Here is a 15,227-nt window from a genome sequence, read left to right on the forward strand (position 1 = left end):
GAATCTCATTCATACAAAGTACAAAAGCAGTGAAGTTGTCACGTTGTGTAAATGCTAAATAAAAAGAGAATACAACAAATCCTTTTCAACTTATATTCAATTGAATAGACTGCAAAGACAAGATATTTCATGTTCACAAATAATCATGAACTTAGGCATGTTTACCAGTGTGTTACATGGCCTTTCCTTTTAACAACACTCAGTAAAGATTTGGGAAGTGAGGAGACACATTTTTCAAGTGGAATTCTTTCCCATTCTTGCTTGATGTACAGCTTAAGTTGTTCAACAGTCTCCCTTCTCATATTTTAGCTGCCACACATTTGCAATGTCTGGACTACAGGCAGGCCAGTCTAGTACCCACACTCTTTTACTACGCTGTTGTAACACCTGGCTTGGCATTGTCTTGCTGAAATAAGCAGGGGCGTCCATGATAATTCATCATTCATTCACCTACGGCCCCTCCGACCACCACCTATCATTCATCATTCATTCATTCACCTACAGCCCCTCCGACCACCACCTATCATTCATCATTCATTCACCTACAGCCCCTCCGACCACCACCTATCATTCATCATTCACTCACCTACAGCCCCTCCGACCACCACCTATCATTCATCATTCATTCATTCACCTACGGCCCCTCCGACCACCACCTATCATTCATTCATCATTCATTCACCTATGGCCCCTCCGACCACCACCTATCATTCATCATTCATTCATTCACCTACAGCCCCTCCGACCACCACCTATCATTCATTCATCATTCATTCACCTACGGCCCCTCCGACCACCACCTATCATTCATTCATCATTCATTCACCTACGGCCCCTCCGACCACCACCTATCATTCATCATTCATTCATTCACCTACAGCCCCTCCGACCACCACCTATCATTCATTCATCATTCATTCACCTACGGCCCCTCCGACCACCACCTATCATTCATTCATCATTCATTCACCTACGGCCCCTCCGACCACCACCTATCATTCATCATTCATTCATTCACCTACAGCCCCTCCGACCACCACCTATCATTCATCATTCATTCACCTACAGCCCCTCCGACCACCACCTATCATTCATCATTCACTCACCTACAGCCCCTCCAACCACCACCTATCATTCATCATTCATTCATTCACCTACGGCCCCTCCGACCACCACCTATCATTCATTCATCATTCATTCACCTACAGCCCCTCCGACCACCACCTATCATTCATCATTCATTCACCTACAGCCCCTCCGACCACCACCTATCATTCATCATTCATTCACCTACAGCCCCTCCGACCACCACCTATCATTCATCATTTATTCACCTACAGCCCCTCCGACCACCACCTATCATTCCTCATTCATTCACCTACGGCCCCTATGACCACCACCTATCATTCATTCATCATTCATTCACCTACGGCCCCTCCAACCACCACCTATCATTCATCATTCATTCACCTACAGCCCCTCCGACCACCACCTATCATTCATCATTCATTCACCTACAGCCCCTCCGACCACCACCTATCATTCATCATTCACTCACCTACAGCCCCTCCAACCACCACCTATCATTCATCATTCATTCATTCACCTACGGCCCCTCCGACCACCACCTATCATTCATTCATCATTCATTCACCTACAGCCCCTCCGACCACCACCTATCATTCATCATTCATTCACCTACAGCCCCTCCGACCACCACCTATCATTCATCATTCATTCACCTACAGCCCCTCCGACCACCACCTATCATTCATCATTCATTCACCTACGGCCCCTCCGACCACCACCTATCATTCCTCATTCATTCACCTACGGCCCCTATGACCACCACCTATCATTCATCATTCATTCATTCACCTACAGCCCCTCCGACCACCACCTATCATTCATCATTCATTCATTCACCTACAGCCCCTCCGACCACCACCTATCATTCATCATTCATTCACCTACACCCCCTCCGACCACCACCTATCATTCATCATTCACTCACCTACAGCCCCTCCGACCACCACCTATCATTCATCATTCATTCATTCACCTACGGCCCCTCCGACCACCACCTATCATTCATTCATCATTCATTCACCTACAGCCCCTCCGACCACCACCTATCATTCATCATTCATTCACCTACAGCCCCTCCGACCACCACCTATCATTCATCATTCATTCACCTACAGCCCCTCCGACCACCACCTATCATTCATCATTCATTCACCTACAGCCCCTCCGACCACCACCTATCATTCCTCATTCATTCACCTACGGCCCCTATGACCACCACCTATCATTCATTCATCATTCATTCACCTACGGCCCCTCCAACCACCACCTATCATTCATCATTCATTCACCTACAGCCCCTCCGACCACCACCTATCATTCATCATTCATTCACCTACGGCCCCTCCGACCACCACCTATCATTCCTCATTCATTCACCTACGGCCCCTATGACCACCACCTATCATTCATTCATCATTCATTCACCTACGGCCCCTCCAACCACCACCTATCATTCATCATTCATTCACCTACAGCCCCTCCAACCACCACCTATCATTCATCATTCATTCACCTACGTCCCCTCCGACCACCACCTATCATTCATCATTCACTCACCTACAGCCCCTCCGACCACCACCTATCATTCATCATTCATTCATTCACCTACGGCCCCTCCGACCACCACCTATCATTCATTCATCATTCATTCACCTACAGCCCCTCCGACCACCACCTATCATTCATCATTCATTCACCTACAGCCCCTCCGACCACCACCTATCATTCATCATTCATTCACCTACAGCCCCTCCGACCACCACCTATCATTCATCATTCATTCACCTACGGCCCCTCCGACCACCACCTATCATTCCTCATTCATTCACCTACGGCCCCTATGACCACCACCTATCATTCATCATTCATTCATTCACCTACAGCCCCTCCGACCACCACCTATCATTCATCATTCATTCATTCACCTACAGCCCCTCCGACCACCACCTATCATTCATCATTCACTCACCTACAGCCCCTCCGACCACCACCTATCATTCATCATTCATTCATTCACCTACGGCCCCTCCGACCACCACCTATCATTCATTCATCATTCATTCACCTACAGCCCCTCCGACCACCACCTATCATTCATCATTCATTCACCTACAGCCCCTCCGACCACCACCTATCATTCATCATTCATTCACCTACAGCCCCTCCGACCACCACCTATCATTCATCATTCATTCACCTACAGCCCCTCCGACCACCACCTATCATTCCTCATTCATTCACCTACGGCCCCTATGACCACCACCTATCATTCATTCATCATTCATTCACCTACGGCCCCTCCAACCACCACCTATCATTCATCATTCATTCACCTACAGCCCCTCCAACCACCACCTATCATTCATCATTCATTCACCTACAGCCCCTCCGACCACCACCTATCATTCATCATTCATTCACCTACGGCCCCTCCGACCACCACCTATCATTCCTCATTCATTCACCTACGGCCCCTATGACCACCACCTATCATTCATTCATCATTCATTCACCTACGGCCCCTCCAACCACCACCTATCATTCATCATTCATTCACCTACAGCCCCTCCAACCACCACCTATCATTCATCATTCATTCACCTACGTCCCCTCCGACCACCACCTATCATTCATTCATCATTCATTCACCTACAGCCCCTCCGACCACCACCTATCATTCATTCATCATTCATTCACCTACGTCCCCTCCGACCACCACCTATCATTCATTCATCATTCATTCACCTACAGCCCCTCCGACCACCACCTATCATTCATTCATCATTCATTCACCTACGTCCCCTCCGACCACCACCTATCATTCATCATTCATTCACCTACAGCCCCTCCAACCACCACCTATCATTCATCATTCATTCACCTACAGCCCCTCCGACCACCACCTATCATTCATCATTCATTCACCTACGGCCCCTCCGACCACCACCTATCATTCCTCATTCATTCACCTACGGCCCCTATGACCACCACCTATCATTCATTCATCATTCATTCACCTACGGCCCCTCCAACCACCACCTATCATTCATCATTCATTCACCTACAGCCCCTCCGACCACCACCTATCATTCATCATTCATTCACCTACGTCCCCTCCGACCACCACCTATCATTCATTCATCATTCATTCACCTACGTCCCCTCCGACCACCACCTATCATTCATTCATCATTCATTCACCTACAGCCCCTCCGACCACCACCTATCATTCATCATTCATTCACCTACGTCCCCTCCGACCACCACCTATCATTCATTCATCATTCATTCACCTACGTCCCCTCCGACCACCACTTATCATTCCTCATTCATTCACCAGTGTGAGTGGCACCGGGTGAAGTGTCCTGCTCAAGGACACTTCATCTATTTCTTCTTCTTCTTCTTCTTCTTCTTCTCCTCCAGATGTTGTCTCTCTCTACTTTCACATTTTTCATGCGATTCAAAGCATTCCAACTTCAAACGGTTCAGCTTAAAATTTCCCAGAATTCCCAGTTTTCCGGGACATTGAATTGGCCATTTTTCAAACTTCCACCATTTCCACATTTTACAACCTATTCAAACTATTCCACCTTCAACATATTCCACTCATCATGGACATTCAAACTAGCATTTTCCCAAGCTCAAAAAAAATTCCAGTAATTTCCAGAATTCTCGGTTTCCCAAACTCTATTTTCACCCTTTTTTCTGTTGACTACGTCTCCCACATTTGTCAACCCACTTCAACCGTTCCACCGTCCAAACATTCCTCTTAACCAGGACAAAAAACAAAGTTGTTTTTTGAACTGGGAAAATTCCCGGTTTTCCCAAAATTCTGTAATACCATTTCTCAATTCAAAATGTTACTACTTCAACATTTCTTGCCCCATGTAAACAATTCCAACACCAACCAATTCAGCTCATTCAGGAAATTCATGCTCCTAATCTTCTTTTTTTTCTTTAATTCCGCTTTTCCCCAAATTCCCAAATTTCCAGGAAGTTCCCATTGAAGTCAATGGGACATTTTTCAACCTATTCAAAGACATTCCACTCATCCTGGACATTCAAACTAACACTTTCCCAAGTTCCAAACCAAATGACAGTTTTCCTGGAAATTGAAAGTCTTCAACATTGAAAGTCTTCTTCCATTCATGCTACATTCTGTCAGCATTGCACTTCAACTTCAGCATTCACACACCATTCCTATAGGAAGTGACTCATCTAGTTATTGTCCAGTTTTAGTACTGAATAAAAAAATAAAAAATAAAAATACATACTTATAAGAAATGAATGTTTTTTTTTTCATTCCAATGTCATTACAAGACATCACATGATGTATAAAGAGTCTCTCCAGGGATTGAATAGAGCAGGAGTCACCAACCTTTTTGAAAGCAAGAGCTACTTCTTGGGTAGTGATTAATGCGAAGGGCTACCAGTTTGATACACACTTCAATAAATTGCCAGAAATAGCCAATTTGCTCAATTGACCTTTAACTCTATGTTATTATTAATAATTAATGATATTTACACTTAATTGAAAGAGAAAACACAAAAAAAAAAGACAATTAAATTTTGAAACATAGTTTATCTTCAATTTCGACTCTTTAAAATTCAAAATTCAACCGAAAAAAAGAAGAGAAAAACTAGCTAATTTGAATCTTTTTGAAAAAATAAAAAAAATAATTTATGGAACATCATTAGTAATTTTTCCTGATTAACTTAATTTTAGAATTTTAATGACATGTTTTAAATAGGTTAAAATCCAATCTGCACTTCGTTAGAATATATAACAAATTGGACCAAGCTATATTTCTAACAAAGACAAATCATTATTTCTTCTAGATTTTCCAGAACAAAAATGTTAAAAGAAATTCAAAAGACTTTGAAATAAGATTCAAATTTGATTCTACAGATTTTCTAGATTTGCCAGAATAATTTTTTTGAATTTTAATCATAATACGTTTGAAGAAATATTTTACAAATATTCTTTGTCGAAAAAACAGAAGCTAAAATGAAGAATTAAATTAAAATGTATTTATTATTCTTTACAATAAAACATTTTTTTTAAAAACTTTTTTACATTGATTTAAATGGTCAGGAAAGAAGAGGAAGGAATTTAAAAGGTAAAAAGGTATATGTGTTTAAAAATTCTAAAATCATTTTTAAGGTTGTATTTTTTCTCTAAAATTGTCTTTCTGAAAGTTATAAGAAGCAAAGTAAAAAAAATAATGAATTTATTTAAACAAGTGAAGACCAAGTCTTTAAAATATTTTCTTGGATTTTCAAATTCTATTTGAGTTTTGTCTCTCTTAGAATTAAAAATGTCGGGCAAAGTGAGACCAGCTTGCTAGTAAATAAATACAATTTAAAAAATAGAGGCAGCTCACTGGTAAGTGCTGCTATTTGAGCTATTTTTAGAACAGGCCAGCGGGCTACTCATCTGGTCCTTACGGGCTACCTGGTGCCCGCGTTGGTGACCCCTGGAATAGATGATCAAAGTTAGAGCTGTTTCTTCCCCAAATGCCTGTAATATCTGCATCTTGTTAGCAATCTTTGTGCCACCACTGAACAACAACCTGCCTTTAAAATGCTGCTGCTGCTGCATCACGCTACATTGCTGCTATCTTCCTCTTTGCTGTGTGTGTGTGTGTGTGTGTGTGTGTGTGTGTGTGTGTGTGTGTGTGTGTGTCCACTCACTGGTGTTGATGAGGAACTGGTTGGACACTCCCGGATGGTCCACATCGTGGATGGCGGCAGCAAACAACGCAGCCAAAATCTCCAGATCTGTGAAGACGGCCTGAAACAACATCCAAGTGAGTGAGCAGTTCAATATAACCCGAACGCGGTCACGTGACAGAAAAGTAGAAGGTTTACATCGAGAGCGGGCGTGGACAGCAGCACGTGTGTGGACTGAGTGACATCTGCAGCGTGCAGGCTGTTGTGGTAGGCCACGTTGGCATGGTAATGGTCCTCCAGCGTCATCACGTAGGTGACGAACGTATCCACCGGGATCCCAAAGGTCTTCAGCAGATCTCGCTCCTGTTGGATTGGTCAGTCAGGTCTTAGTCGCCATGTTGACACACCCCCATTTTGTGGCTGCCCAAATCCCAACACCTGGGAATCCATACCACTTTTACGTACCGGTACCTAAATGTTAGTGCTGCGAATCTTTGGGTGTCCCACGATTCCATTCAATATTGATCGTTGGGGTCACGATTGATTGCAATAATGTACATTTGTTTGAACTATTAAGTGAACTATTATTTGAACTATTAAATGAAGCAAAAATATGACTTATTTTATCTTTGTGCAAATATTGGACACAGTGTGTTGTCCAGCTTATGAGATGCCATGCAAGTGTAAGCCACTGTCACACTATTGTTCTTTTTATGTCTAATGTCTAATGATAATGTCAATGAGGGATTTGTAATCACTGCTATGTTGAAATTGTAACTAATATTCATACTGTTGTTGATAATATTCATTTTTGTTTCACTACTTTTGTTTTGTTGTGTGTGGTGTTTGTGTCTCCTCTCAATTGTTGTGTGTGGTGTTTGTGTCTCCTCTCAATTGTTGTGTGTGGTGTTTGTGTCTCCTCTCAATTGTTGTGTGTGTGGTGTTTGTGTCTCCTCTCAATTGTTGTGTGTGGTGTTTGTGTCTCCTCTCAATTGTTGTGTGTGGTGTTTGTGTCTCCTCTCAATTGTTGTGTGTGTGGTGTTTGTGTCTCCTCTCAATTGTTGTGTGTGGTGTTTGTGTCTCCTCTCAATTGTTGTGTGTGTGGTGTTTGTGTCTCCTCTCAATTGTTGTGTGTGGTGTTTGTGTCTCCTCTCAATTGTTGTGTGTGTGGTGTTTGTGTCTCCTCTCAATTGTTGTGTGTGGTGTTTGTGTCTCCTCTCAATTGTTGTGTGTGGTGTTTGTGTCTCCTCTCAATTGTTGTGTGTGGTGTTTGTGTCTCCTCTCAATTGTTGTGTGTGGTGTTTGTGTCTCCTCTCAATTGTTGTGTGTGGTGTTTGTGTCTCCTCTTAATTGTTGTGTGTGGTGTTTGTGTCTCCTCTCAATTGTTGTGTGTGTGGTGTTTGTGTCTCCTCTCAATTGTTGTGTGTGGTGTTTGTGTCTCCTCTCAATTGTTGTGTGTGGTGTTTGTGTCTCCTCTTAATTGTTGTGTGTGGTGTTTGTGTCTCCTCTCAATTGTTGTGTGTGTGGTGTTTGTGTCTCCTCTCAATTGTTGTGTGTGTGGTGTTTGTGTCTCCTCTCAATTGTTGTGTGTGGTGTTTGTGTCTCCTCTCAATTGTTGTGTGTGGTGTTTGTGTCTCCTCTCAATTGTTGTGTGTGGTGTTTGTGTCTCCTCTCAATTGTTGTGTGTGGTGTTTGTGTCTCCTCTTAATTGTTGTGTGTGGTGTTTGTGTCTCCTCTTAATTGTTGTGTGTGGTGTTTGTGTCTCCTCTCAATTGTTGTGTGTGGTGTTTGTGTCTCCTCTCAATTGTTGTGTGTGGTGTCTGTGTCTCCTCTCAATTGTTGTGTGTGGTGTTTGTGTCTCCTCTCAATTGTTGTGTGTGGTGTTTGTGTCTCCTCTCAATTGTTGTGTGTGGTGTTTGTGTCTCCTCTTAATTGTTGTGTGTGGTGTTTGTGTCTCCTCTCAATTGTTGTGTGTGTGGTGTTTGTGTCTCCTCTCAATTGTTGTGTGTGTGGTGTTTGTGTCTCCTCTCAATTGTTGTGTGTGGTGTTTGTGTCTCCTCTCAATTGTTGTGTGTGGTGTTTGTGTCTCCTCTCAATTGTTGTGTGTGGTGTTTGTGTCTCCTCTCAATTGTTGTGTGTGGTGTTTGTGTCTCCTCTCAATTGTTGTGTGTGGTGTTTGTGTCTCCTCTCAATTGTTGTGTGTGGTGTTTGTGTCTCCTCTCAATTGTTGTGTGTGTGGTGTTTGTGTCTCCTCTCAATTGTTGTGTGTGGTGTTTGTGTCTCCTCTCAATTGTTGTGTGTGGTGTTTGTGTCTCCTCTCAATTGTTGTGTGTGGTGTTTGTGTCTCCTCTCAATTGTTGTGTGTGGTGTTTGTGTCTCCTCTCAATTGTTGTGTGTGGTGTTTGTGTCTCCTCTTAATTGTTGTGTGTGGTGTTTGTGTCTCCTCTCAATTGTTGTGTGTGTGGTGTTTGTGTCTCCTCTCAATTGTTGTGTGTGGTGTTTGTGTCTCCTCTCAATTGTTGTGTGTGGTGTTTGTGTCTCCTCTTAATTGTTGTGTGTGGTGTTTGTGTCTCCTCTCAATTGTTGTGTGTGGTGTTTGTGTCTCCTCTCAATTGTTGTGTGTGGTGTTTGTGTCTCCTCTCAATTGTTGTGTGTGGTGTTTGTGTCTCCTCTCAATTGTTGTGTGTGGTGTTTGTGTCTCCTCTCAATTGTTGTGTGTGGTGTTTGTGTCTCCTCTCAATTGTTGTGTGTGTGGTGTTTGTGTCTCCTCTCAATTGTTGTGTGTGGTGTTTGTGTCTCCTCTCAATTGTTGTGTGTGGTGTTTGTGTCTCCTCTCAATTGTTGTGTGTGGTGTTTGTGTCTCCTCTCAATTGTTGTGTGTGGTGTTTGTGTCTCCTCTTAATTGTTGTGTGTGGTGTTTGTGTCTCCTCTTAATTGTTGTGTGTGGTGTTTGTGTCTCCTCTCAATTGTTGTGTGTGTGGTGTTTGTGTCTCCTCTCAATTGTTGTGTGTGGTGTTTGTGTCTCCTCTCAATTGTTGTGTGTGGTGTTTGTGTCTCCTCTCAATTGTTGTGTGTGGTGTCTGTGTCTCCTCTCAATTGTTGTGTGTGGTGTTTGTGTCTCCTCTCAATTGTTGTGTGTGGTGTTTGTGTCTCCTCTCAATTGTTGTGTGTGGTGTTTGTGTCTCCTCTTAATTGTTGTGTGTGGTGTTTGTGTCTCCTCTCAATTGTTGTGTGTGTGGTGTTTGTGTCTCCTCTCAATTGTTGTGTGTGTGGTGTTTGTGTCTCCTCTCAATTGTTGTGTGTGGTGTTTGTGTCTCCTCTCAATTGTTGTGTGTGGTGTTTGTGTCTCCTCTCAATTGTTGTGTGTGGTGTTTGTGTCTCCTCTCAATTGTTGTGTGTGTGGTGTTTGTGTCTCCTCTCAATTGTTGTGTGTGGTGTTTGTGTCTCCTCTCAATTGTTGTGTGTGGTGTTTGTGTCTCCTCTCAATTGTTGTGTGTGTGGTGTTTGTGTCTCCTCTCAATTGTTGTGTGTGGTGTTTGTGTCTCCTCTCAATTGTTGTGTGTGGTGTTTGTGTCTCCTCTCAATTGTTGTGTGTGGTGTTTGTGTCTCCTCTCAATTGTTGTGTGTGGTGTTTGTGTCTCCTCTCAATTGTTGTGTGTGGTGTTTGTGTCTCCTCTCAATTGTTGTGTGTGGTGTTTGTGTCTCCTCTCAATTGTTGTGTGTGGTGTTTGTGTCTCCTCTCAATTGTTGTGTGTGGTGTTTGTGTCTCCTCTCAATTGTTGTGTTTATTGCACTTCTGAGTGTTGCTGGCTCGGCTTTGCTTTTGGAACTGGATTGCATTGTTATGGTATTGTTGTGTATTGTTTTGTTGGATTGATTAATTTTTAAAAATAAAATAACATTTAAAAAAATAAAAAATCGATTTTTTAAAAATGAGAATCGATTCTGAATCGCACAACGTGAGAATCGCGATTCAAATTCAAATCGATTTTTTCCCACACCCCTAATAAATGTATTTCCATACTTTGATACTTTTCTAAATAAAGGGCACCACAAAAAATGGCATTATTGCCTTTTTTTTTAAACAAACAATGTTAGTGTACATGAAACATATGTTTATTATTGTCATTTAGTCCTTCAATAAAATGTTGAACATACTAGACAACTTGTCTTTTAGTAGTAAGTAAACAAACAAAGACTCCTAATTAGTCGTATGCAGTAACATATTGTGTCATTTATACACCTATTATTTTGTACACATTATGAGGGACAAACTGTAAAAAATGATTATTAATGTACTTGTTCATTTACTGTTAATATCTGCTTATTTTCTCTTTTAACATGTTCTATCTACACTTCTGTTCAAATGTAATAATCACTTATTCTTCTCTTCTTTGATACTTGACATTAGTTTTGGATGATACCACACATTTAGGTATGGATGTGATACCAAGTAGTTACAGGATCATACATTGGTCATATTCAAAGTCCTCATGTGTCCAGGGACATATTTACTGACTTTACAAACATAATATACATTTAAAAAAACGAAAGAAGATTTTGTGATGCTAAAATGTATCGATGTAATCATAGTAGTATCGACTAGATACGCTCCTGTACTTGGTATCATTACAGTGGATGTCAGGTGTAGATCTACCCATGGCGTTTGTTTACATTGTGACGGTGGTGAGCTATTGTATCCTCCTACGCTGTGTAGTGAAGCATGTTTAGCTATTCCTCGTCCTGCAGTGATAATGATACTTGTAAGAAACTTACTTTATTTGTCGCCATGGAGACCAGGATTAGTGATTTAGAAGTAGCTAAAACACTGTGGATGGATGTTAGCTGCATGTGTTAAAGCAGCTCTTCCTGAGGGTGTTTCAGTGTTATAACTTCACCTTTATCTTGACTTTTTACACCTACAAGCCTAGTTTTTGATGGATTAGTACTGTGTACTATACAAGCCTAGTTTTTGATGGATTAGTACTGTGTACTATACAAGCCTAGTTTTTGATGGATTAGTACTGTGTACTATACAAGCCTAGTTTTTGATGGATTAGTACTGTGTACTATACAAGCCTAGTTTTTGATGGATTAGTACTGTGTACTATACAAGCCTAGTTTTTGATGGATTAGTACTGTGTACTATACAAGCCTAGTTTTTGATGGATTAGTACTGTGTACTATACAAGCCTAGTTTTTGATGGATTAGTACTGTGTACTATACAAGCCTAGTTTGCAGTGATATCAGGCATCTCTCACCTGGAAGATGGCGAACATGGTGCAGCTGAGGGGTCGGTTGTTGGAGAACTCTGCCACACGAAATATATTAAGGCCCCACTTGTTCAAGTCATTGAGCTCCTGAGGACCCAGCAGGACACATCAGTCAGACGGAGTCTTAGTGTTCCCCCTCCCTGATCACACTCACTCTGGCTAGCGCGTCCTCGTGCTCCGTCTTGACGCCGAAGCGAGGCAAGGTGGAGTGTGAAAGGCTGGAGCTGTGCGTGAGCTTCCGCACCCCGCTGATGTGACACATGGGCTTCTCTCGCTCCCTCAACGTCGGCGACGGAATCTCCACCTCGTTCTGCTTGTCTGACAGCGGGTGGGGGACTTAGATTAGGGCCGTGGTTCTCAAACGGTGTTCACCAGGTGCCACCTCACAAAAACCAGGTGCCACCTCACAAAAACCAGGTGCCACCTCACAAAAACCAGGTGCCACCTCACAAAAACCAGGTGCCACCTCACAAAAACACTTGGCTCTCCATGTAGCAACATTATGACAACATTACAATACTGGAGCACACTTTGCCACCACCCGCACACACTGGGAGACAAATATTGTACGTGCAAACATACATACATACATACATACATACATACATACATACATACATACATACATATATATATATATATATATATATATATATATATATATATATATATATATATATATATATATATATATATATATATATATATATATGTCACATGAAAACTATGAATGAACACATGTGGAGTTATGTACTTAACAAACAAAATACCTGAAAACATGTTTTATATTCTAGTTTCTTCAAAATAGCCACCCTTTGCGCTGATTACTGCTTTGCACACTCTTGGCATTCTCTCCATGAGCTTCAAGATGTAGTCACCTAAAAGGGATTTCACTTCACAGGTGTGCTTGAAGCCCATGGAGAGAAAGCCAAGAGTGTGCAAAGCAGTAATCAGAGCAAAGGGTGGCTATTTTGAAGAAACTAGAATATAAAACATGTTTTCAGGTATTTTGTTTGTTAAGTACATAACTCCACATGTGTTCATTCATAGTTTTCATGTGACAATCTACAATGTAAATAGTCATGAAAATAAAAATAAACTAATTGAATGAGAATGTGTGTCCACACTTTTAGCCTGTGCTGTATGTATGTATATACGCACATACATACGTATATTCATACATAAATACATACATACATATGTACATACATAGGTATATATGCGCACAGACACATACATACACACACACACACACACACACACCGTACATTCATCCACACATTCATACATACACACTCATGGTACATACATCCACACACACATTCATTGTACAAACATACATATACACATACTGTACATATACAAGTACATATACATACATACATATACACATACTGTACATATACAAGTACATATACATACATACATATACACATACTGTACATATACAAGTACATATACATACATACATATACACATACTGTACATATACAAGTACATATACATACATACATACATACATAAAACATACTGTACATATACAAGTACATATACATACATACATATAGACATACTGTACATATACATACATACATAAACACATAGTGTACATATACAAGTACATATACATACATACATATACACAAAGTGTACATATACAAGTACATATACATACATACATATACACATACTGTACATATACATACATACATATGCACATAGTGTACATATACAAGTACATATACATACATACATATAGACATACTGTACATATACATACATACATATACACATACTGTACATATACATACATACATACATACATACATATACACATGGTGTACATATACATACATACATATACACATAGTGTACATATACATACATACATATACACATAGTGTACATATACATACATACATATACACATACTGTACATATACATACATACATATACACATAGTGTACATATACATACATACATATACACATAGTGTACATATACAAGTACATATACATACATACATATATACTGTACATATACATACATACATATACACATAGTGTACATATACATACATACATACATATACACATACTGTACATATACATACATACATATACACATAGTGTACATATACATACATACATATACACATACTGTACATATACATACATACATATACACATAGTGTACATATACATACATACATATACACATACTGTACATATACAAGTACATATACATACATACATATACACATACTGTACATATACATACATACATATACACATAGTGTACATATACATACATACATATACACATACTGTACATATACATACATACATATACACATAGTGTACATATACATACATACATATACACATACTGTACATATACATACATACATATACACATAGTGTACATATATATATATACATACATATACACATAGTGTACATATACATACATACATATACACATACTGTACATATACAAGTACATATACATACATACATATACACATACTGTACATATACATACATACATATACACATAGTGTACATATACATACATACATATACACATACTGTACATATACATACATACATATACACATAGTGTACATATACATACATACATATACACATACTGTACATATACATACATACATATACACATACTGTACATATACATACATACATATACACATAGTGTACATATACAAGTACATATACATACATACATATACACATACTGTACATATACATACATACATATATATACACATAGTGTACATATACATACATACATATACACATACTGTACATATACATACATACATACATATACACATAGTGTACATATACATACATACATATACACATACTGTACATATACAAGTACATATACATACATACATATACACATAGTGTACATATACATACATACATATACACATAGTGTACATATACATACATACATACATACATATACACATAGTGTACATATACATACATACATATACACATACTGTACATATACAAGTACATATACATACATACATATACACATAGTGTACATATACATACATACATATACACATACTGTACATATACAAGTACATATACATACATACATATACACATAGTGTACATATACATACATACATATACACATACTGTACATA

At 39.9% G+C, this 15,227-nt stretch overlaps 1 protein-coding gene across 3 annotated transcripts in view; it reads right to left on the reverse strand.

Annotated features, from left to right (window-relative positions):
- Positions 1 to 15,227, reverse strand: part of pde4a (phosphodiesterase 4A, cAMP-specific) — a 174,142-nt gene that overhangs the window by 13,636 nt on the left and 145,279 nt on the right. For all 3 annotated transcript variants that reach the window (XM_062049831.1, XM_062049832.1, XM_062049833.1), the window contains 4 exons: positions 12,191 to 12,354; positions 12,025 to 12,123; positions 6,961 to 7,125; positions 6,784 to 6,883 (listed from right to left, as the gene is read on the reverse strand). In XM_062049831.1, coding sequence (XP_061905815.1) covers positions 6,784 to 6,883; positions 6,961 to 7,125; positions 12,025 to 12,123; positions 12,191 to 12,354 — 528 coding nt within the window. The remainder of the gene's footprint in view (positions 1 to 6,783; positions 6,884 to 6,960; positions 7,126 to 12,024; positions 12,124 to 12,190; positions 12,355 to 15,227) is intronic.

This window comes from Entelurus aequoreus, linkage group LG06 (assembly GCF_033978785.1).
Source record: "Entelurus aequoreus isolate RoL-2023_Sb linkage group LG06, RoL_Eaeq_v1.1, whole genome shotgun sequence".
Classification (NCBI taxonomy): Eukaryota; Metazoa; Chordata; class Actinopteri; order Syngnathiformes; family Syngnathidae; genus Entelurus; species Entelurus aequoreus.